Raw genomic sequence first — 25965 nt, forward strand, 5'->3', positions numbered from 1 at the left:
TCATCTTCGGCCTCAACGTGGCAGAGCCGGCTTCGAACTTAACACTCCCTTACACACGGAGCACTTGCAATTTTGCACTAACATTCACTGATTTGCCCTAATGACTGTTCCAGAAAATATTCGGACGTCGTCGTAATATAGTGCTCAACAATTGATAAGGATCATAATTATGATTTCAAATATTTAAAAAGTTTGTTGAGATCCTAGTATGATGACTTGAATAGAATAAATGAAAATAGACGACTTTAATATTCAACTTTTTGCTGACCCTAGTAAAAAATGGCCATAATGGCAAAATTTATTTTATTTCGTTTAAAATTGATAATAAAGTCGGGGTATTAATATTACTTTAATTATATTAAATTTTTACAAACTTCGGCTATTTCTGGAGTAAAATATTACTTCGATCCTTATCAAATTGTTGAGCACTGTTGTATTTGACGAATAGAAAATTTCTTACATCTCTTGTTGTCATATTTACGGAAATGGATGTTTGGAGACCTTTTGAATAGAATTGAAATGAATAGAAAGAAAATGCCACGATTAGTAGATAAGTCAAAAATATATCGAGGATACATCATTTATATTTTAGTATTATTTACACAGGGTGTTTCATTAACAGTTATCCATATAGTAACTGGAGATACCTTAGCACAAAATACGAAGATTTAACCTAAAACACTAAACACATGCTATGATTTTTGTGACTGATATTTTTAAGTTAAAGTTGATTTCATATAATTGAATGAACTATCTTTCAATAAAATCCTTGCAACTCATAAATATTGGCAATATAATTTTAATGTCTTCTACTTTAAAATGTTTAATATGTCTGATTTGCCGATATGAATGAGTCAGATTAAAATTAATTATTAGAAGAATTTTTTTACTAACAAAATTTTTGTAATTGATTAATATTTTGTATTTCGATAATGACCTCCGAAGTGAAAGTCGTAGAATTCGTAGAATAGCTTACTGACTAATGGCCGTTTCTAGAAATGGTTTAACCGTGTAGAAATTTCGGTATTGTTGTAATTAAATACCCATTTAGAATTTTCCTGATAATAGTATCTACTAATTGTTATACGAGTGCGTATATCTATAGCAGTTTTGCAGTTTGTAGAAACAATTTAACTGTTTTGTGTGTGCATTCGAGAAGGTACGTTAACTTGTCAAAAAATAAGTGCAATTTATTTTTAAACTTTTTTTATGTACACAACAAAAACAAATTCCGATCTGACTCCAACACAAATTGTTTCTACAACAAGTACAGCGCTGGGTGTTAGCGATAGGACAGTCTGGAAAATTCGTCAGGAAGGATTGGATCATAATGGAGACTTGCCCAAAATTCTGAAAAACCCACGTAAACGGACCAAGAAGGTCCGGGAGTCCTCCAATCGGGAGTTTACCTACGATGAGAATATCAGGAGCCAATTGAGAAGACTTGTTCACATGGAATTTTTCTTTTCTTTGTCGACACAATGTCGCTCCTTTTTATGTTAGTTACTTCCAAAGACACTGTCAATTTTGAAGTATTTATTACACCAATCCAGTCATCTGGCCCAAAGATGTGAGAAGATTTTCTGGCAGCCTTTTTAATAACCCCAAAATCTTGGTCGTTTGACAAAAAGGAGTGAGCAGATACAAGAAACTTGTGATATATCGTTCTTATCTTTATGTAAGGATCTTGAATGAGATTATGAGTGAGGCAGCCACTTTAAAATTTCTGTTTTGCCCTGTACATGAATCTGAATAGAGAGTTACGTGGTTATGATTTTTGGCATGTTTTTTCAGATGCATGGTCAATATTGAAGATATTTCCCTAGATCCTCTACCAGCATCTGTTTCGTCCCACGCATACATAAAGCCGTTGTTTTTGTTGAAGGAATGAATTCGTAGGTTATATACATACATATTTCTTTTGTAATATGCAATGGATGTAGACAATTTCGGGGATAGCAGTGCTTTTTGGAGGTCAAAAGTAGCAACATAGTGTTCATCTGATGCGTCATAACTGTCCGATTTTAGTACATCTCGAGCTTGTTTTGCTTTTGCTAGGTGAACATTTTATCTCAACAATAAGTGAATTGGATGTCTCAGGTTCAGTTGCTGCACTATTTTAAAGGACAGTTGATCACATTTGGCGAACGTATTTTTCGATGGTATTTTAAAATGTTAATTAAACTTAGTTGTAAATACATGATAGTAGTGTTTTTTTTTCTGAGGTGCTTTGCCTTCGTTGTTGCATTTTGTTACATACCTACAGGTCACACATTTTTCTGATATTTAAATCGGGGTTAAGATACTTTCTTTAAGGGTTCTTTGTTCTGCTATAATGAATGTCGTCATTTGAATCCATTTTTAATCATACACGATCACGATAAATACACTGAGCACAATCTGACTAGTCAACTTTACTTGATCCACTCTGTCCCGAAATAATATGACACATTGTTCAGAGACATAGGAAACTAAAGCCATCAAAAGATTTCTATTTGTAGAACATAGATACACCGCTAACTTAATTTTCGTAAAAAGTGGGGTTAATCCACTATGGTTCTGAACGCCTGATACATATATATATATATATATATATATATATATATATATATATATATATATATTTATATATATATATATTTATATATATATATATATATATATATATATATATATATATATATATATATATATATATTATATATATGAAAGCTAAAAATACTATTTATAATAGTTTGCCAGTAAAGTACTAAAGATGTGAAATTTTCTATTGATAGGCAAGAAATTGGAAAATGTAGCAAATAATATATCAAGTAGAACCTACTGGGAGAATGGTTAGAAGCGTACAACCTATTCTTTTTTTTTTTCCTAAGTTAATGGCACTGGCAAAGCCAAAAACCAGTCATGATACAACCTATTCCGATCAGTATGAATTGAATACCAATTATTCTAATCTAAATTATATAAATATCCTACCTACTTTACCTTACCTGAGCAAGGTACATGGATATTAATTTTATAACGGGTTTCTTCATTTCATTAAGAAATAATTCACTATCTCTGCTTTCACTAAATTTTGCTAATACATTCACCACACCACCTATAACTTGAGGTATTTGTATATTTAATAAAGCCACAGCCAATGCTCCCTAAAACAAACTTAACATTAAAACAGCATTATGATTTATATTATTTACATTACCACAATTGCTGCTAAGAAGTACCAAATATGTGGTTTTAAGTACATCCATAGCCTTGCCCAATCAAATTTAACATTTTTGTCTAATTTATTTTCATAACCAGCCATTCGAGTTTTCTTTGCTTCACATAATACTCCATTGCGTGATATGTACAATTTTATAATTAAACCACCAGTAAGTGTAACTCCAAATGTTGTTACTTTTGATGGTATAAATGATTTTGGAACTGGTTTCTGGGACACTGTTCTGGAGATATAATTTTTAATATGAGCCTGGCAGAAATATTTCTTAAATATTGCGCTATTGTGAGATAACAATCTGAAGTAAAAACATAGAAAAATAAAAATTAGTACTTTATATTGTTAATTAATCCTTCAGAGCACGTACAAAAGGAACTAAAGTATCTCTTTGTTTTCTGGTTACTATTTTAACACTAAATATATATATATATATATATATATATATATATATATATATATATATATATATATATATATATATATATATATATATATATATAGAATCGGAATTAATCTGAAAACATAATGTATAAACATAATAAGATAATGTTATTAAACAGAAAATAATCATTTCCAACAAATGGCAAGAGAGTAAAAATATATTAGAAAGAGATATTGACTGACAGATCCACTATGTTTACAGATGGCCAATTTCACTTTAGCAGTAAAATGCTCAAATCAAGAAGATAGAGCATGACAACAAAGATAGAAAAGATTGTCTTGCTGCTGAGAGAAAAGAGTATCTCCCCAATCTAGCCCCTCAAAACAAAATTAGAATTAAAAATTTATATATACACATGACGAAAAAAGCAACTAGTACAAAAACAAGATATCGACCCTCCCAATGAAAACTCATTTTTTTTCAATTTTGAGATATTGGCATAAACAGATTTCATGATACCGAAATTTCTTCCAGAGAATACTATAATAACTCAAATCGTAATATAGACAACACAATATACATTAATTTAAATGTATATCAATGTTCTCTGTACTTTACCGCGAAGAACGTAGTATTATGGAGATACTATGGTATTCGCTGTAAATTTGTGAGAAGGGACCGATATACGGCTATATGTTTCAAGCGAATAAAATTAAAGGTTATGTTAAATGTCGTTTAACATTAGATGAAGTACTAAAGAGAACCTTGTTTATAGTTATAATAATAATTTATAATAATGTCGCAGAGAAATAAACGAATTTTGAGATTACTTGATAATAATAATACACAAATAGCATCAGGCAAGTTGCTGTCATTATATTTATTTGAATATCTGCTTAAAATATGAATGTTCTACATAGCATAGACAGTAAAAAAGATAATTTCAAGGAACAATCTAGGAATTTAATCATTTAAACGTTTATTGTTTTTTTTTTTTCATTTAAATTTTTTTATTTTTTTTTTGTTTTAGACAACGAAAATGAAAGTAACGACAACAATCATACCGTTGGCATTGATACCAATATATTTCCTTCTGATTACTCCGATGATGATTCAAACTGTGTTCCCTCAAGATCAAGAAACAATCTAGGTATTTAATCATTTAAACGTTTCTTTTTTTTTTAATTTAATTTTTTTATGTTATTTTTTTTTTGTTTTAGACAACGAAAATGAAAGTAACGACGACAATCATACCGTTGACATTGACACCAATATATTTCCTTCTGATTACTCCGATGATGATCCGAACTAGGTTCCCTCAGGATCAGAAGCCGAAAACGAAAATTTGAATCTATCTGATAACAAGAGAACTAATGTGTCATTGGACAGACTATCATCAAAAAGAAAGCGAAAAATGACAGAAAAGGTTAAGATAGAAAGAAAACGAGTTGGAAATGACAACGAATGGATTGACAAAAAAGTCAAAAGAGAACTTAATAGCGGTCTGGAACATAAGAACCGCAAAGATAGGTTTATATCTGCAAAGAAGATGAAGGTTCCTTGTAAGGATAGTTGCAGATATAAATTATGTAATAGCATATTAAATTTTGAAACAAGACAAGCAATTTTTGACGAATTTTTTTTATTATTGGTAATGTCGAGAAACAAATTTGCAAGACAATGTTCGTGAATACGCTTGCGATGTCTGAAACTTTTGTTAGCACTCCATTGAATAAAAAATTAGTGAAGCTGGTACCATAGAAGCAAATAAGAGAGGAAAACATAATACTAGACCTCACAAGATCAAGAATATTGTAAAACATATAAAATTATTTCCACTGGTACCTTCTCATTATACAAGGAAGAACAATGGAAGAACTCAAAACGCATGTACTTAGAAGAGGGCTTAAACATATCTGTAATGGACCGAATGTACGTGGAATACGCCAAACTCAAAAAATGGGATGCCGTCGCTACAGTTAGACAATACAGGGATACTCTAAAGTCACAATTCAACATTGCATTTTTCAAGCCTAAGAAAGATCAGTGTTCAGTATGCAGTGCTTATAACAATACAGATCCGGGGAAAAGAACTCAATCAATGGAAGAAAATTACACTAGCCATGTTTTAAACAAAGAAGCTGTTAGAAATCTGAAAGATGTCAATACCCAGAACGAAAATGACAGCATGCACGCTGTGATAGAAGTTGCAAAGGAACGACATTCGAATATTTATACACCTGATCAGTGGATTAGCCTCATAAAGATGGCAAAAGTTAATTCCCCACAGTATAGAGTGAAAGAAATATCTCAAGAAGACTTTTTTTAAATCATGAATGTGTTGCTTGTGTGAGTCCATTTCAAAAGGTAAAAGAAATAATAAATTAGACTTACTCACAATCAATTTAATTTAACTATCCAGACGACCGAAAGCGAAACCGGTCGTCTGGATAGTTAAATTAAATTGATTGTGAGTAAGTCTAATTTATTATTTCTTTTACCTTAAGACTTTTTTAGTTTTAAACCAAGGTTAAGAAACAGAACTGGAAGAGAACTAACACTGCGGAGGTGGTAAAAATAAGCAAAATTAGGGAAATTCACTTCGAACCGAAGAATCCTTATAAAGGTTATTTTACTTACAGTTTTGCAAAAAATTACAAAGAACTCGACATCGCAACATCAAAATTACGTAAACCCTAAGAATATAAACTACCATGTTTATACCAAGGTCTTTTACCAATTAACAGTAAAAAATTAAATGGTCTATTAGGTTAATGTAAAGCCAATTTGATACCAGCAATGTACCAACTGCTCTGAACAATAGTAGAATAGATTACCGGATCACAAAGTTAGTACAAACATATCAAAACGCCACAATGCGTGTAAAACTACATGATACCACCAGAGAAATTCGTATCAAGCGAGGTGTGAGACAGGGCGACACTCTCTCACCTAAATTATTTTAGGTTCCAAATTTAGTTCCCAGCGAACACCTAATCATCCAAAATCAATTGGTAGAATTGACAGAAAAGTGCATATTATATCTTGGTCATGAAATCAGAATAGGCAAGGACAACTAGACCTCCGAATTTCAACGACGAATAACACTTGCTTGGGCGGCGTATGGTTCACTAAGAGACATCTTTAAGAGCAACATCCCGATAGCTATGAAACGGAAGACATTTGACCAATGCGTTCTTCCTATTATGACATACGGAGCAGAAACTCTCACTCTCACAAAAAAAACAACAGCACTAAAAATGCGAGTGGCACAAAGGCGCATGGAAAGATCAATTCTCGGCGTGACAAAAAAAGACAAAATAAGGAATCAATACTTAAGGAAAAGAACAGGTATCAGTGATGTCGTCGAACGTATAGCCAAGCTGAAATGGAATTGGGCAGGACACATAGCGAGACTGAAAGACACAAGATGGACCAGAAAACTAATTGACTGGCGCCCACGAGAAGACAAATGCAGCATAGAATATTACATAGAACATTAGACGAATATCCAAGAAATGGCAACAAGAAGCACAGAACCGTGAAGAGTGGCGAAAAATGGGAGAGACCTATGTCCAGCAGTGGACAGAAGAGGTTGCATGAATGTACCATAGGTTTTATAGCTCCCTGCGGCCTAGTGAAGACATTCTACCAGAGTGCTCTACAGATCAAGAAACTGGTTCCGAATCTGAACAATAGCAGTGTATTGCACTGAGCAATTAGACATTAATTATTATTATGATTAGTGTCATAATGTCATTATAAACACATTGCTAAAAATAAAATATTTGTTAATCTTATTTGTTTTATTATTGTAGTATGTTTTTATAAATGAAATTTTTGTCAACGAAGACTGTAGTAACTCATTCAAAATCCAAAATCGAATATCTTTATGAAATTTATATTCGTATGCAATAATTCTGATTGCACAAATAATTACTAAATGAAAAAATGGAAAACGTAGTAGTGATAATTAAAAAATTACATAACGTCACTTTGCACAATTATTTTTAAACACAATTATTTCAGAATGAGCGATTTTGAGTTACGACAATTTATGTTGGGAGGGTCGATATATAAATTTGTAAAACAAAAGCACATTAAGTATGTATAAAACTATTATAAAACTTGTCTGGATATAGGCTTAAAGTAACTAAAAAGCACTAAAGTTTGGCAAATATGTATTAAATGAAACTATAAATCAGAAATCACGCACCGTAAATGGTCAAATGTAGCCGAAATCACATGCTCTACATGAATTCTATGAAATTTTGAATTCGATCAATGGCGGCGTGTAAGAAAATAATGTTTCCTTGCATTCACTTTACATTGTAACAGTAAGTAGAATATTATATTTCTGCTTATAATAATAAAGATAATACATTAGATCTAGTTTATAAAATAAGTTCTTATTCAGATTAATAATGTGTCAACTTAGCAGAAGTCAACTATATACCTATGGTATATAGTTGACAAAAGATTCAATTATTTAGTCTATCAATAGTAAGAGTACTAGCAACCACAGAGCATTGTTTGGTCTGTATGTACATAATGTCTTCTAAAAACATGCCAAAACATGTTTATTTGGAAGAAATTATACATCGAGTCATGCAATTCATGAATCATATTGTTACAAATATATTATTCCCTGCAATTGATTCTATTTGTTGCGTTGATGGCAGTAAACAGAAGGAAACGCAATTATCAAGATTCAAAGTTAATTTCTGAGAAAAATTTAATTCTCTTGAGTGTGAAATAACCAATTTAGTCTATTTAATGGCGGAATTAATCAATGTCCCGACATTATGTCGAAATGTGTTTACCCAGCTAAACAAAGACACAACAGATGAATTAACAGCTGACTTAGCAGATTGCTGCAACCACACAACGAAGAAAATATTTTCATTTTACAAGCAAAAATATTTTCATTTTATATAGTACTGACAATTAATAATTTTCACAACTTAATATGTCTATTTAAGGGAGATTACCATTACTCTCACTATCACTGCTGTTTTGCCTGTTAACTTAATCACTGCGGGTTTGATTATAGTGTCAACATGAACATCTAACTCGCACATTCGTTTTTCGACCTTCTGTACATGGAAAATAGCATTCTGCCATGCTAATGGCGTAACCTCACCAATAGCAGTATTTAGCAGATGCTTCACTACATAATCGATATGATTGGACGATGTTGTTTGATTAAACACATCAACTCTACCCTAACTGCATTCTCATAGTACAGAATATGTTTTTCCCACAGCCATTTTAGCATTCCAGTCTTTTGACTGTTTGAAGTGGGAATTTGTTCATTCCAACGTTCAATGGTATGATGTATTGTCCATAACGATGACACAGTTATCTTCAACACGTTGCAGAACATATTGAAACCACTGTTTGAAACAATCTCCATTCATGTCCTCATGGTGAGCACTAGATTTTTTATAAAAAAAATTAAACCAGTCTTTTAGCAAGCTGCTGTCACTTCCAATATGGGTCACTATGAGTCATTTTCCTTTACCTGGCGGTCCTCAGAATCCTTGAGATAGACCTTTAACAAAAGCTTGACAACTACTTGTTACAGTGGTATCAGTCCATAGATTTTTAACAGTATGTCCAGCATTGACCCAAGCTTCGTCTAAATAATAGATTTTTATATTTTGTTCACGGAACTATTGACATTTTACATAGATAGTTGCGACTCCATGTAATGATTTCTGGTTTCTCTATCAATATTAAATTCCTGTTGTACTTAGCAGAAGTAAATTCAATTTATGTAACTGCTTAAGCAAAGTTTCATGACTCATTTGGGGAATTACTTCATTAGTTTTTATTGCCGAAAAGGTTTGGTTTATTAAAATAAACAGAATGAACTGAACATCTTATTTCTGAAATGTTATGTTCATTAAATTCAATTGGTTTTCGAACTCATAGACGTGTCTGTGAGACCTTAATTTCTCCCAAGTGTTGTTTTTAATGGACAATCCTGTAAACAGTGGATGATGATACTCCTGTCATACATTCACAATGACTTATTGCCTCTGCCTGAGACAATATTTTCTTAAATACTCATAAACATTAGACACTATTTTTTTAGCTTCAAGTCCTAACTGTTGGCGAGAACTTTTCACATTTATACTCTCCCTGCTACTACTAGGTTCTTCCATTCTTATTTAATTAAACAATATGTAACAAAATTCATATATTATTAAACACAAAGTCACCTGTATACTTCTAACACACAATGTACTTATAACTCTGACAAAACTAAATATATACTGACCATATATGCACCCTTTCTCTGCTACTGATACTCTTCCTGGTAACATTCATTGCGATAGCTAAACGATATGAAAAACCCAACTGATCACGCTCATGAGTCATTTCACTTATGATTTGCCAGACTGATATAACACTCTTCTGATATAATTAAAACAGTGGCTCTCAGTCCAAATTTAACTGTTTGTCATGGGCGCCACCAGGATTATTTTCAGGTAAGTACATCTGCTTTTGAGAGGGTGCATTTGCATCTACACATACTATTAACCAATATAAAATATAAACTATACATGCAAAGCTATGTACTTTCTTTCCTGATACGGGGTGCAATTGCACCTCCTTGCACCCCACTACTGGGGAAATGGTTCATGATATGATGAACATAAAATATGTTCATAGCTGAAACATAAAGGGACAATATCAGAACTCACAAATCAACACATCATAACAATCTATCACTAGAGAGAAAAACACATGTCTTACTTGACAAATATTAGTAAAATACCAACAATAACTTTCTCCAAGGCTGATTCTATTAACTACAAACACAAGTGCTCTGAAGAATCATTATCTATAAAAAAATAAATCATCACTATCTATGGAAATCTTATGAAGGTTGTGAAAAACCATCTATAATTTATGTTACTAGTCCGTTTGTCCCTTTCCTAACAAACAGAAGTATTTTTGGAAATAAACAGAAGGGTCCTAAGTTTTATAGTAGTTTCTCTATAGCAAAGTAGGGCCTAATTGTAATACCTAAGATATTTTTGGTACTCATATGAAATCAAGTTGTCACTGATTAATAAACTTATTTTTCATAAATATAAATATGTACTGCACTTCCTTACTTGTTATGTAAATTTTGTTGAATTAATCTCCACATTATTGTTTATATAGTTCTTTTAAAAGTGTTTGACTAGACGAAAAACAAAATGAATTTTAAATAAAAATTAAAAACTTTAGTAAGTAGCTATTATGTATTTTACATTTTCATTAGAATTTTTTGAATATTAAAATTTGGTGAACGTCGTCAGTTGTCACTGTCAGTCTGAAACTGAAATTCTTCTCAGTTAGTTGTGTTATTACTAAAACGGCAGTAGAGGCTGTCAGCCACTCGTGTTAAGTGATTTTCGTCATTGTTTAGGCACCTTCAGGTGTACAAATTTAGTAACTTTTATGTTAACCTGACAACGCGCTATCTGTCATGTCATGCCAAAATTGGTTGTTTCAACTTTGAAGGGGTCAATTGTAAATCGTAATAAGAATAATTACACTATGTCTCAAATAAGAAATCGAAAATTGATTCAAGAAAAACAGCACTCAACAGAAGGTAAAAGAATATATATAAAATGTGATAGTTCATGTGAATTTATAATATTATGGTTAATGTACGGTAACAATGAAGTAGCAAATATTACGCATTCCTATTCATTTGCCTTGTTTTGTCATTACCTTTAGCATAATTAGGTATAGCATACTTATCTAGTGAGAGCAAACTATTATACTTCTAAGTTTTTGTTTTATAAAATTAGTTTTATAAAAATATAGCCCAAATTATCCTACTATTGTTTCAAACAGTAAATTACAGTTAATATGTAAAGTAAATTGATTCACAGTGTAGAAAGGTCTGTAAGGCCAAATGATCCCCTTGAAATATAAGGTAAACTTGTACAAAACTACCGTAATGAAGTATAAATTTAAATCAGAAATAAAACAAATTTTCAGTGTATAAATTTGTTTATACCAACTATCATTGTGCTCCTCTAAGTTTCAAAAATATGAAGATTTAAGTAATTGTAATTTGAAAACACCCCTTTTCAGCAGAACTTTTTGAGACAGTTAAACAAACTCAAGTTGGATTTAAAAAAATCTACAATCAGTTGTAGATGTTTCAAACACTCAGAAAAGCTCTATTAAGAATGCACTTGAGATACAGCATATCAAATCAAATAATGCTCATACAAATATTTTTCAAAGAAATTAAAAATTATGCAAATTGATACCTGTTGTTTGTTTCCATATAGAATATACAATTTCTTATATATAGTATGAAATGTACCTATTTCATCTAACTTAATAATAATAATTAATAATTAACTAATTGTTCAGTAATTAAATATTGTCTATAATAAAATTTATTGTCCTTATTTAAAAAATAAATAAATAGTGTAGTCCTTTTTTTACTTATGTTTCCCAATATTTGCCATGCCATAAACAACAGGAGAGTTATCACTCTTGGGCATAAAAAAATAAATAAAGGCCATTCACACATAACTATTACTTACAGATCTGGAACTTGTCAGATATTGTTTGTAATTGGATAAGCTATTTTAAAGAACTTTGTTCTTTAAAATTAACATACCACATTATTTTTTATTTTGATAATTGTGAGAGATTTAATAAATTATGTTATACACTTAATTACAGATGAATTCGAATATGAGGATACCATGACCAAACCACATGCAGTTCCTATTGTAGTTGCAGATGAAGATCATTCTTTCAAATTAGATGAAGAAGCTCTTAAGAAAGTTTTAATGAAAGAAGAGCTAAAAGATCGATTTGTTGTTGTTATATCTGTTGCTGGTGCTTTCCGTCATGGCAAATCATTTTTATTGGACTTTTTCCTTAGATATATGAACGCAAAGGTATTTATAATACTCTCCTTTTTACTTTTTTGTGTTTCAGGCAATGTATCACACTCAATGTTTTATATTTTGTTTCCTTGTTTTTAAATCAACAAATCACAGTACTTTTTATGTATTTGTATGTTTTCTAAACTCTATATGCCCATTATGGTTGGGGAACATTTATATTCCAAACCTAATCTTACATATCTACAATTCAGGATGTTAAAACATTTCTTTATTAGGAAAGTGCAACAGAGCATATTTTGTGTCTGTGTGACAACCTGGCAAATGCAAAAGCCACAAGGACCACAATAGATCTGAAAAGGTTGCAGTGGAATAGGCCAAATGTCACCTCATTGAATCTATCTATCTGTCGATCCTGAAAGTGAATAAACAACTTTAAATAAATCTTTTATTTAAATCAATATTATAAATAACGGCTCTGTAATATGTACCTGGTCTAATGGCATATTACTAATGTAGCTATAAAATATAGTATGATATTTCTTAGATAAAGTTAAAATATCACAATTTTTATTATTTAATTTTATACAAATATTGTAGCTTAACACAATAATTTTCATTAGCAATTCTCATATACAATTTCAATATATCAGCAAACAATAATTTATAAGAAGTCATCTAGACAACTAACTAGATTGTTGATAAAACTTGTTTTATCATCTGTTTACAAAAAAAAAACTTTTAAACTAGGAAATGAAGGAATCCTGAGTAACCTAACTCACAGTCTAAAATTTTATGATGAACTGTATTTAAAGCTTTGGAAAAATCAGTATAGATCAAGTAAACTATCCAATCCCATCAAATGCTTTTGGTACATATAATTGCTATATATATTAGTATTTGTAGTCATTGACATGCTATTTGCAAAACATTGTTGTTCAGGTAATATAATGTAAAAAATAAGACTACATTTTAACTAAAGATTGTAGCTATTATTTAGTTAGCATGCAAAATGTCGAATATCCCCATCGAAGAACAAAAAAATGAATCCTAAAAATATTAACTATTTTAATTTCATATTGAATTCAATATAAAGTATTAAAAACAACTCTTAGAAGAAGAAGATAAATACTTCAACTATTTTACTAATGCAAAAACTATTTTTACTCTGTCTTGCTATGAGAAGGCATTGCAGACAATTAAATGTTTTCAGTAATGTCATATTTCATAGTTTAGTTCATAGATTGACCTCACCAAATGGGTGGGTCAGGTCAAGACAACTGATGTCTGGGAATTTGTAATATATTTTGTGAATATTTAGAAAACAATAGTTGGCAGTATTTTATTTATAGAATCATTGTTATCAAATAACTGAAATCTACCAAAAATTCAATCAATTTTTATTTTGTAATATTTATGGCCAAAGACAAAATTTATGGCAATAGGTCGACAGCTGATAATTAATACTATACTGTGCTCCACTGTCAACAAAAAATGGGATTGCGATGAAGAAGTTAAAGTATTAAAATTTCCTATTAGCTTGCAGCCTCTCATTTGCCTATAGAATACATGTTGTGAGGTAGTACATCTACATATAGTCCATGTAACATGTCCATGTTTTCCATGATGCTAAGATGTGGTCTCTTAAGGTTATATCACTGAATCACATTGAAGCATTTGAAATGTGGACTTTATGGAGACTCTTAAGAGTTCTATGGACTGCACATGCCACAAATGAAGCAATTTTAAGAACTGCAGACTGCGAACAAGAACTTCTCAACATAGTTAAGGAAAGAAACATTTCCTACCTTGGCCATATCCTTGTGGGAAGCAAATACTATATTCCCAAACTACTCTTACAAGGAAAGATACAGGAATGCTGTGGCCCAGGAAGAAAACAAACATTTGTGGTTAGGAAACAAGGGATTGGTGTAATATCAGAGACATAGAGACAATATTCTGAAGAGCTGAAAGCTATATTCTCAAAGTGACAACTGTTAAAATGCAGCCAAGTAAATAACATATGAAGAAAGAAGAAGAAATAAACATAATATTTAGAGAAGTGTGTCACAAATAGTTGAAATTTCTATAAAAAATTGATTATTTCTGAGTCTTTTCATATCCATGTTAATCTGAATACCAGAAAAGCAAAAGAAGATGAGAATGAAACCAACACATTAACAGAATGGGAAGAGAGAGACTTGGCCAAATAGTAAGAGATGGAAAATCAGAAGGTAAAAGACCACAATGCAGAACCCCTAAAAGATGGAGAGATAGCTGGCAGTCAACGCAGTCAACATCGCAAATACTGCTAAATCAGACAGAAACAACAGGTCTTAAGACCTAACATACAAAGAAGATGAAAAATTAAAGCAAAGCCATACACTGGCTTATATATTTATCCCACTTATGGGCCACACCTATAAAAACAAGTTACATTGGTTCATGCATAACCTTTTTTCAAGGACATGTAATATGAGTATAAAACCAATGATACATTCTTCTTCTTAGAGTGCCATATCCCTACGGAACGTCGGCGACTACCATGCTTATAATATTTTTATACTGATCTCGGTCTTGCGCTACATGTAGCAATTGGTCCGCTGTCAAAACTGTCCACTGCCGCAAATTCCTCAACCAAGAGAGTTTCTTCTGTCCTATCCATTTCTTTCCTTCGATTTTACCGTTGAGAATTAGCCGAAGGAACTCATATCTTGGTCCTCTGATTATATGTCCAAGATATTCTAGTTTACGCCTCTTAATAATATTTAATAGAGTTCGTCGATGTCCCATTCTTCGAAGAACTTCTTCGTTTCTGGTTCTGCTAGTCGATGGAATTTTTAGTATCCTTCGATACAACCACATCTCAAACGCCTCGATTTTATTCATGATATCGGCGTTTAAAGTCCAAGTTTCACATCCATACAAAAGTACAGACCACACGTAACATCTTGTAAACTTTTCACGGATTTCCAAATTTAATGAGTTATTGGATAATAGAGGCTTGAATTTTTGAAATGAGTTTCTTGCCTGTTCAATTCTACATCGAACAAACATCGTTCAATGATACATATTGATGGTTAAAGTCTAAACCTATAAGTCAAAATTTTAAATTGTTTAGGAGAGAGAAAAATACTTAATGTTTAGGACATATTTTCTCTTTTTTAGTATTTATATAATCATTACTTTGAAAAACATGACAATACATAGTTTTCATGAATCTGGGTTTTTGGAAGTCCATTCTCCATTTTTATAATAAGTTCTACTAGTACTACTTTCTCTATGCTATGGAGTAGACAACTATCAGTGGTGTCATAAAGAAAATAATTGTTATTAATGTTGTATATAGCAGTACCTATATACTCAACTCTTAATTTCTATGTATCTGTTTCTTTTTTTTTTCTGAAGTTAGCATTTCATTTAATTAGGGCTTTCCTGATTGTGATAGTTTCTCCCAATACTGATAATAGTTCTTACTAAACAGTTTATAGGCGGCTATTGATTATGTACTTTAGAAAGGAACTACAGCATTAAAGGGGTTTTCTTGTTTCATATGGTGAATGGGATACCAAATATGAAAAAACCACTACCATTTAATGCGTTTTTGAGAAAGGGGTGAATTTGTTCCTATACACTAGGGTGCATTTGGGTGAATTCTCTGTGCTTTTTGTACATATACATCTACAGAAAAGTTGTTTAAAATTAAATTTCCTATCGAAATGTCACCTTTTAAAGTTAAAAATAATTTTTTTTACAAAAATAATTCAAAAACCGAAGCAAAAAAAGCAGGAACACATAACTTTTTTCCACGAGAGTATAGGTACAGGCATTGCTTTACAGAAAAATAACTTTTATTTTTCCTCTTCAAAATGGCATCTGGTAGAAATCTTTAAAATTTACATTATTCGAGATATGATTTTTCACTCACATCATTTTCGGACCATTCTCTCTATTTTTTCACAAAAATTGTTCTATGACTTTTCTATGCTGCTTTAGGTATAATGCAATGGTACATTAAATTCAATTACCCTTAGAATTGCCTACTGTAGAAAGCTATAATAGGACTAATTTTAAGCAGGGTACAGTTCTTCAAAATTTTCTACTTTTAATGATTTTTGCTATTTACAGCAAAATGCATAAATTGCATACAAAAGCTATTTAATTTTCCACAAGGAAACTAAGTTCCTTTAGTTGGCTGTATACCATATATTAAAATTTTTTTAATAAAATCCTTTATAAAAAGGTATATAAAAACCCAGTCGGGCTATATTAAATAGACAAAACGTTTTCGGAATAAATATTCCATCATCAGTGTCAGGTTAATACATGAATGAAGCAACTAAATATGGGGGTAAAAACCCTTTAAAAATTACTAATTGAAATTTAGTTTACATTATTTCTTGTATAAAATTAAGATGGTAAAGTTACCATTGGATTGGTAACATGGCGACATATGACTCTACATTAAGTTGCAAGTCCTGAGACGGTATGTCTACGAGGACTTTATGAAAGCAACTGTTATTGTTTTAATCGTATTTGCGATAATAGTAAATAAAATAAAGAGATTTCGAACTCACAATAATAAACTTTGACTGCTACTCTTACAATTTTTTTACGTTATCCCTACTCCATTCTTACGTACATTTTTGGCTTCATCCCTTATGGTTTTTCTTATGCATTCTTGTATCTTTTAACTTAACTTTTTTTAATAATAAATTCATTAACCAATATATTTATTTCTGCATTTTGCAATACAATTAGAAACGGAAATGTAACTGAAATAAAACATTTTATTCAAATTAAAATCGTATTCTTGATACCTTTTGCATTTGATCATTCTTTGACGTAATTTTACTTTTCGAAAAATAATGTCATTTTTCGAATCGTTGTACGAGGTGCTTCAATTTGCACTTGATCTCTTTACTTGGATCTAGTTGGTCTGCAATGTAGCATCCCAAATATCTAAAGTTAGTAACTCTCTGAATATTTTGTTGATCTATCTGTAGGGAAGTATTGCCCTGAGGTTTTTCGACTGAAATCATAAATTTTGTCCTAGAAACATTCATAGAAACGCAGGTCTATACCATCAATTACTTAGGTTCTTAATATGTTCAAAAGCGTTTCATGCTTCACCCTATCGAAAGCCTTTAATCATTGAAAGCCACATAAATATCTTTATGTTGGCCTTGTCATTTTTTGGAGGAGTTCATTTAAGCCAACAAATGCTTCACTGGTACCTAGCGCATTCCTAAATCCAAACTGGGTTTCATCTAGGTCTATTTCGTAATAAATAATGCGAAGAAAAAACTTTTCAATGTGCAGATCATCAAACTAATTAATCCGTATTCGTCGCATCCTTTTGCCCGCCGTTTCGTCGGAATTGTTACAAAAACAAACTTTAACCATTCCTCAGTTATTTTAACCAGTAGTACAGTATTGCCCAAAATAAACAGTACTGAAACTGAAACATAGATTTCTCTTTGTGCGCGCATCATATTCAAAATAACTACTATAGACCTGTCAAGTAATCCTAATTATTAAGGCCTAATTGTTAAAAATGATGTAGTACACAGTATGGTAAAAAGTACAGAGGAGAAAGTGTTTCTTGTGAAGCAATATTTTTGCTCATGTGGAATCGGCCGACGTAATAGTGCAAGTCTGCAATACGTGTGTGATCAATTCACACAACGGTTTAATAAACGTTCTCCAAGTAATGCTGTAATTTTGAAGGTTGTTGAAAAGTTTAGAAATACGGGTAATGTATTGTGCCAACAAAAAGGAAACTCAGGGCGTCCCAGGACAGTTAACAACAACGATAACCATAAACGTGTTTTTGAGCGAATCTTGGAAAATCCGAAAGCCAGCCAGATAAGAACAGCGTTGCAATTTGGCTTAAAACGAACTTCCTTGCAAAGAATCCTGAAGGAGCTGGGTGCATTTCGTATGTGATTCAGGTACATCAACAATTACATCCCAGGGATTATCACAGTAGAGTGGAATATTGTGCCAGAATTCTTGCATTACAGTATAAAAACCCTGAATTTTTGAAAAATGTATGTTTTTTTAGACGAAGCACATTTTCATTTGTCAGGCCATGTAAATCGTCGTACAAATCGATTTATGGGCTTTGCCAGACCAGATGAAGTTCAAGAAGTTCCTTTACATAGTGTCTGGTGTGTAGTTTCGGGACACGGAATCATTGGTCCATACTTTATCAAAGAAAATGGTAGGCAAGTCACACTTAATCAACAGAGGTACATATAAATTTTAACACGCTTTATCCCTGATCTACGTCAATTTTGTCGTGCAAGTAATTTGACATTTCGAGACCAATTTTTCCAGTAGGATGGGGCAACTCGCCATACTGCTGTCGCAGTTCGTCAATTTCTTCAGGGACATTTTCCAAACAAATTCATTTTACGATTTACTGACTAAAACTGCCGTTTTTAAATGGGCACCACAAAGCCTTCTTCGCGGACTTGAGACAACCTTTATTCCATAACATTACGAGAAATCTGGAATATCGGTATGAAGTCTGTCTTGAGAGAGGAGCTCATTTAGAATATGTTATAAAGTGTCAATAATATGTATTTTTTAAAACAATAAAATAATTACAAGTTCAGTACTGTTTATTTTGGGCTATACTGTATATATAGCATTAAAAAGCTTAACTAGAGCACTGATGTGGTTCCCTTATAATATCGTATACTTTTTAAGAGTTTAGATGTTATTTCAGGTGGTAGTGAATAAAATTACGATGACTATAATGGTAACCAACGTTCTAAAAGGATGTGGTACGTGAAGATGAAGATGGGGTGTTGTCTGGTCCAGTTGCTTTCTTGGTTTTAACTGATTATATTGTATAAAGAAAATCAGATTTTAAAATTTCAGGCCCTCCCTGATTTACTATATGTTTGTTTGTTTGTTTGTATGTTTGGCATCTCATCTTGGAGCAATTCAATTATATAATTACTCCGTGCTTCAAATATTTCTTGTTCATTATCGATAATTTTTCCTGCAATATATACTAAAGTATTAGTGTTTTTCTTATTATTTAGGCCAGAAACTTCACGAACTTTCTTGTGCTGCAAATTTAACATCAGCTTCTTTTATAATTCCTCCATTTCTGAAGCCACTTTATTTTAGCCGCTTGTATTTTTTGCTCTATTTCTCTTTGTTTTTTCTATATTCGTTGCCTTGTCCTTGTATTGCCTGTTTTCTCAATATTTTCAGTCGTTTTTATTTCTTTCATGTGATTATTTACATAATTTTCTATTTTACTTTTGTTGACATCTGATATAGTAAAATTCTTTTGCTGTTTTTTCTCTATTCGTTTTAGCCTAACTCTTGTATCGGCGACTAAAGGGTTGTGATTAGATCTAATATCTGCTCCAGGCTATGTCGTAACTCTACTGATGGAGTTTCTAAATCTTTTGTTGATAAGATTGGAAGAAAGAGATAGGCATTTAAAAAACAATTCAATTGGAGTTACTAAGTACTCCTCTGTCCGTAGGTTTGACAGACACTCAGATGCTTTCAATACTGGCATCCGGAGAGCAGACGAAAGGGTTCTGGAATTATTAAACCACTTGCGTCAACTTCGTCTTCGTTTAGCCAATCGATTCGTTAATGTAGCGCACAATGCAGTGTAGTGATGGACAAAGGAAATCGTAGGGCACCTGGTTAATTTCTTTCAATGGCGGCGACAGATCAAATTAAAACCTCACAAGAAGAGGTGAAAACTTGCATGATCCTTTATCTGACAAAGTACATGACCTTACTTGGGATTTGAAGGATTGGGGAGGCTGACTTCAGGAAATCCGTAAAGACAGATTTCAATCCACTCCTTGAGCGGCAACAGCAGCATCCGTCGGCACATTTAATCACTTGCAAGAAATATTGCGATTTACGGATGTGAATGCAATACTATGCCAGATTAAGTTTTGCTGGATCCCGAAAGCTATTTTCAGGCTTCACCTTTTTTTTTTCTTTCAACTTTTGATGACATTACGGTATGAATTCAATTTAACAACGCTGACTACAGCAACGTGTTTCTGTGTATTACTGACAAGGAAAACAAAATAAAAAGGACGTACAATACAGTCGAAGGATTTCTCGTAAAACAATAACAAAAGGAACAAAATAACAATATTATAAATTACAATCGAGCGATTCCCCGTAAAACAAACGGAGAAATAGAATTTTCCTGTGCAATCTAGTAAGCATAGGGCGGGTTCTTTCAGGGTTTTGGTAATAATAAGAGTCTAGCTAACTTCATTTGATCTGGGAATTTTTGCATATTCCAAAGTTCATTGAATACTCTACGTATCAATTTAGGTTTCTCTTTACTACCTGCTTTTTTGCCTCTGGCGTTACTTTATCTGGACCTGGTGCTTTACGTGTCTTTATACTTTCTACTGCTTGAATCATTCAAGCACCTTTAGTAGTAAACTCTACAGGTCGAATATTTTTGTCTATCCGTAAAAATGTGTTGTCAGGCTTCCTTCTAAATAGGGTATTCGCTATTTCCATCTTTTTTTTTTCTCAAAGTTTATAAGGAGTCTCGAACCTTAGACTTTTCATGGCAATCTTCTTCCAGCGCGGCACACAAGTTCTGTCAACTTACCCTTTTAATTTCTCTACTTATTTCTTTTTTGTACTTTTATATGCCTTCTAATATTCTTCTTGGTTTCTGTGCCTACCTAAGTTCCTGTCGAAGTTTACTGTCTCTTCCTGCCGTATTTTGTGACCTTGGTGCCAATTTCGAAAAGGTTCTTATTCAGTATACCCCAATCGTTAATCTTGTTGGTAACACTGTTGCTTGTTAGGGTAATATCTATATGACTTTCCTATGTACCTCTCACAATTGTTTGTTTTCCGTTTTTCACCACTACACGGTCCGCCGCGTAGATCCATTCGTTCCAAAGTTTACTCCTCTCGTCATTTCGGCGGGATCCTCATAGAATGGACTTTCCGGTTTTGTATCTGGGTACTAACAAATCTTTCTCTCTCTGCGACGTGTCGATTATATTCTCTACATGTTGTCTGTAGTGATATCTGTTAATACTTGGGGAAATATAGCATGCTATTATGGATATCTTATGAATTTATATTGTTACATACCCCTCATTTATTACTAGTTTATCGACGCACACCTTTTTGTTTAGTATGTTTATGGGTACGTCGATGTTATTATCATATATCCAGCCTTTATTCGTAGCGATGCTCTTATTAGGTTCTGTGACAATCAAGAGATCTGCTTTGGTTTCTAAAGGTTTTGTGTAAGGTAAGTCGTGTGTTGGCTTTGCTCTTCCGGCGTAAACATCGTCTTTATTTCTTCGCAGGCCTTCGAGAACTCAAAGACCTCGATTTCTTCGATAAACCCTGCTTTCGGCATCACGGGTCTTTTTCAGGGCTTCCCCAAATGCTGAACAATCCAGATTTCCTGTTCTGTGTTCTGCATTACACAGAATATACCAGTATTTTACTTGACACTCTTTTACGCCGTGCTTTTTCTTTTCACAGCGACAGCACATATCGCTGCGTTCTGGTCCTCTGCAACTCGCGGTTTCATGGCTAAAGACCCAGTACTTACTGCATCTAATAACTCTCAGACGTTTTTCTACCTGGCTGACTATTCCCACTCTGATATACCCTCTACCGAGGATAACTTCCGCCATCCTCACAGGAACTACCAGTGTGGTCGCCTGGGTGTCTTCTCGTAGCGGTCTTAAGTCACCTATTTTGTAGATGTCGTCCCACTTGCCGACTTGTTCATTGAAGGAATTTATTATTTCTTGTTTATTTGCGTCCGCTGACATGCTGCTAATGTGTGGGGTAACGTTCTTTCCTTCATCCCCTAACTGGAAGGCCGTCAAGCCGTCCTCCTTTTTATTTAACTTCCTCTTGATCCTTTTCTAGAAAGATGAGATCTTTGGTACTCGTCGACCTGACTGATTTCGTGGCACCGGACGTCTTAGCGGCCGTTTTACCGTTTGCAGAATCTGGTTGTAATCTCCATCTTTTTTTAGAGACTATCATATCATACGTGGTACGCTTTTTTCTTTGTGTCAGTGTCTCCGTTTCAGTCTTCTGGGAGACGGTCTGACACATCTTCCTGAGGTCTCCAATGGTGGGATGGCTGACGTGGTGAAACGCGACTTTACCTCAGTCTCAGGCCCATCCTTCCTTTTACCCTACGGAGGTTTTCTCAAACATTTTTTCAGTTCCCCGTTAGCTTGATTTTTACGATCTTTTATCCGAGTCTCCTTATTTCTCATTGTTGTTGACTACCCTAGGACCTCGTATGGGTCCTCTAAACCAGACAGGGATTAAATCAAAGAGAATGATGACGATTGAATACTTTTTCCTCTTCTTAAGTTTCTGTTTCTTGAGGATTTAGCGGTCCTCTCCATTTTGTTATCGACGGTAAACGTTCAGCCCAATGCGGCCTTCCAGAGGTTTGCCGTTTTTTCTTATACCTTTTAAATGATTTACTATCATTTTAGATAATGATAGATGATGGTGATAAGTAAAGTTAAAATATTTTAATCTTTCGTGCTGAAATTCTAATAAGTTTTGTTCTCATTTATGTTCATAGAAAATCCATTTTGTTCGAAACGATTTTAACATTCGATTCAGTCACTTTATTCACGTAGTTGTTTTATCCGTAATTCTAATTTATTAAATAATTGAGTGTAATAATCCGTAAGTAATATGACGGAAAGTTGCAAAAATCTTAATACTCAAAACTTTGTTGATGCATAAACTTTGTCCAGTAATATATCATTTGTCAATTCCTTCAATTACGAAATAAATTTCCAAGTTTTAAAGGTATATACTTCAAACATCTCTAAAAATAGTTGTTTTTAATTTACAAGTCTCATTACTAGAAATCATTTCCTGTTTTATTTATACTTTTCTAATTTAAAGTAGCACACAATGTAGACATTGATTAATTTTAAATTCGCGTATATATTATAGATAACATATTGATATTTTTCTAGTAGATAAATATTGCTACCATTGAATATTTTATCAATACAACTTTTATCAGAAAATTCAAAAACATAAATAAATATGTAATTATTTTATCCTAAAAGAATATTGATTATGTCTAAACTGAAAACAATTATTGAAGCACATACTATAAACAAAGGAGATAAAGTTATTTAATTAGTAATGTTTTTATTATAGGTGTAGCATAAAAATTTAAATATTAATCTGTAATCTTAATTCATATGTAAATTGTAACTAGTTTTTGTTACTCTTTATTAAATGTGTATGTTTGTTAGGACGGAAGTCACATTAAAACGTATGGGACCTATTTTACCCCTATTTTCAGCTGTTATAATGAATTTTGATTGACTATAGCAACTAGTCATATTCCTTTTAATTAATAATATTTTCAGACTTTATGTTGAAAAGGTCCTCTTCTTCTATTACATGTGTCTTAAGTTTAGTGCCTTAAGCCATGAAAGTTTAATAACAGGTGTCGCTCTATTCTGCGTAAAAAACAATATTGGACTGGGTGGAACGCATGAAACGTAACCACTAGTACGAACTAATGGGTCTTAAATATTTGAAGGCTTTTATCTGCGAATTATCTTAGGTCTTAACATCTTAGGTCTAACACTTTCTGTGCAACTGCCCAGTGTTGGATATGATAAGATTCAATACATTTGAGCATTATTATCAACGGTAGACAACGGTTGTAAATGAATACGGCTGATTGGCAAATAAGCTTGAGAAAGGAAGGTCTAGACCAACATCTGTCGAGAATGAGGAGAACGATAAATGACGCCACGGATCTAGAAATGGCAGATTTCAAGAAGCCTGCTCTCTAACGGAAAGCAGTTCCACCAGCGATATGCCATGGTGGAATAAAGAACTGTCTATGTTTAGATAAAGGACGAGGAAGTTATTAAACAGAACCAGAGTAAGTGGGGAGAGAATACAGAACCACGCGGACGGAGTGCTATGCAGCTTTAAGAGAAGCCAAGAGAGGCACATGGAGGAAGTACTGTGAGGAAACTGAAAACATGCTTGTGCTACACTTCAAAAGGTGCTCTCAAAGGAGAAAACACAACCAATTAACTCACTCCTAAATGACAAGGGCGAGTATACCAATACAAGAAGAGAAACGGCCGAAGAGCTCTTCAGAGTGCACTTCTCTGGATCACAAATAATTGAATCACCAATTGACTGGGAATCAGTAGGCAACGAGGCTCTGCAGGGGTCCTCAAAAACTAACTGGCAGACAGTCAAAAAGATTGTAAACTATGAAAAAATAGCATGGGCAATAAACTCATGCGAGCTCTATAAATCACCAGGAATGGTTGTATATATCCAGTGTTATTACAAAAGGGACCGGAACTTTTGTACAGCAGAATATGCAATGTACTCAGAAGTAATGTAGCCTTTGGGTACATACCTAAAGTATGGAGAGAGATTAAAGTAACTTTCATCCCTAAACCGGGGACAAGAGAACGGGAAAAGGCAGTCTCTAAGACCAATAAGTCTAATGTCATTCCTACAGAAGATATTAGAGAATCTGCTCGACAGAAATTATTATTAGAGATGAAACATTGGTACACACTCAAATACATCAAGAACAACATGTCTATAAAGCAGGACATTATCAATGCCCTAAGACGTAAAGGAGTCGAAAACATGTGTTTGAACTGGATCGAATCTGCGCTCAGGAATAGAGTGGTAAATACCACTATCCTTGGAGAGACCGTGCTGGCCTAGGTCGACAGAGGATGTCCACAGGGGAAATTATATCCCCACTGCTGTGGAATCTGGTGATGGACGGACTAATAGGAACTTTAAAGGTAAATGGTCATAAAACAACAAAAATTCACCACAAAAATTAACTATAGTCGCTTTTGCATGCAGACGGAAACTAGATGGATTAGGTCCTCTAAAACTGCAGCGACAAAAAAATCAGCCAAAGGAACTGGTAAATTATCTCGGGGTTATACTAGACTCGAAACTTACTTGGGGCCGACAATTAAAAAAAATAAAAAGCAGTGCATTTACAACACTTATGAGGGTCAGGCGTATGCATGGAAAGAAATGGGGATTAAAACCGGACATGGTGCACTGGGTTTACGCCATGGTGATCAAACCCTCAATTACCTATACATCGACGATGTGGTGGACTAAGACATTTGAAACAGCTGCAAAAGCCAAACTCATCAAAGTGCAAAGACTTACGTGTATGAGGATAACTGGTGCTATGTATACTACTCCAACAGCAGCTTTGGAGGCTCTACTAGCCCTGCCTCCCTTGCATTTGATAATACAAGGAGAGGCAAGATTGGGAGCCCACAGAATAAAGCAGTCACGCAGTGAAGAAGGACATTTTTAATGAGAAACCAGACCACATGACAAAAAAATACAATTTTAAGAATTTATATAGGGTGTAGTAGATAGGAAGGTATGAAGAAACAAGGAGTACCCTAACTAACAGGGTATGGGGA

General features: G+C 33.1%; 2 protein-coding genes across 3 annotated transcripts in view; one reads left to right on the forward strand and one right to left on the reverse strand.

The window, feature by feature from the left end:
• LOC140443602 (mitochondrial potassium channel ATP-binding subunit) overlaps positions 1-10944 on the reverse strand; it is a 59385-nt gene extending 48441 nt beyond the window's left edge. Inside the window, exons 1-3 of one of the 2 annotated variants that reach the window (XM_072534952.1) lie at positions 10733-10944; positions 3203-3518; positions 2991-3149 (exon numbers count right to left, since the gene is read on the reverse strand). In XM_072534952.1, the coding sequence (XP_072391053.1) occupies positions 2991-3149; positions 3203-3518; positions 10733-10767 (510 nt within the window). In that variant the 5' untranslated portion in view covers positions 10768-10944. The remainder of the gene's footprint in view (positions 1-2990; positions 3150-3202; positions 3519-10732) is intronic. The other variant, XM_072534950.1, reaches the window with a different exon arrangement.
• A 112-nt stretch (positions 10945-11056) lies between these two features.
• The window catches only part of atl (atlastin GTPase), an 81513-nt gene continuing 66604 nt past the window's right edge, over positions 11057-25965 (forward strand). The window contains exons 1-2 of the mRNA XM_072534953.1: positions 11057-11214; positions 12312-12532. Of these exons, the coding sequence (XP_072391054.1) occupies positions 11094-11214; positions 12312-12532 (342 nt within the window). The 5' untranslated portion in view covers positions 11057-11093. The remainder of the gene's footprint in view (positions 11215-12311; positions 12533-25965) is intronic.

This window comes from Diabrotica undecimpunctata, chromosome 6 (assembly GCF_040954645.1).
Source record: "Diabrotica undecimpunctata isolate CICGRU chromosome 6, icDiaUnde3, whole genome shotgun sequence".
Classification (NCBI taxonomy): Eukaryota; Metazoa; Arthropoda; class Insecta; order Coleoptera; family Chrysomelidae; genus Diabrotica; species Diabrotica undecimpunctata.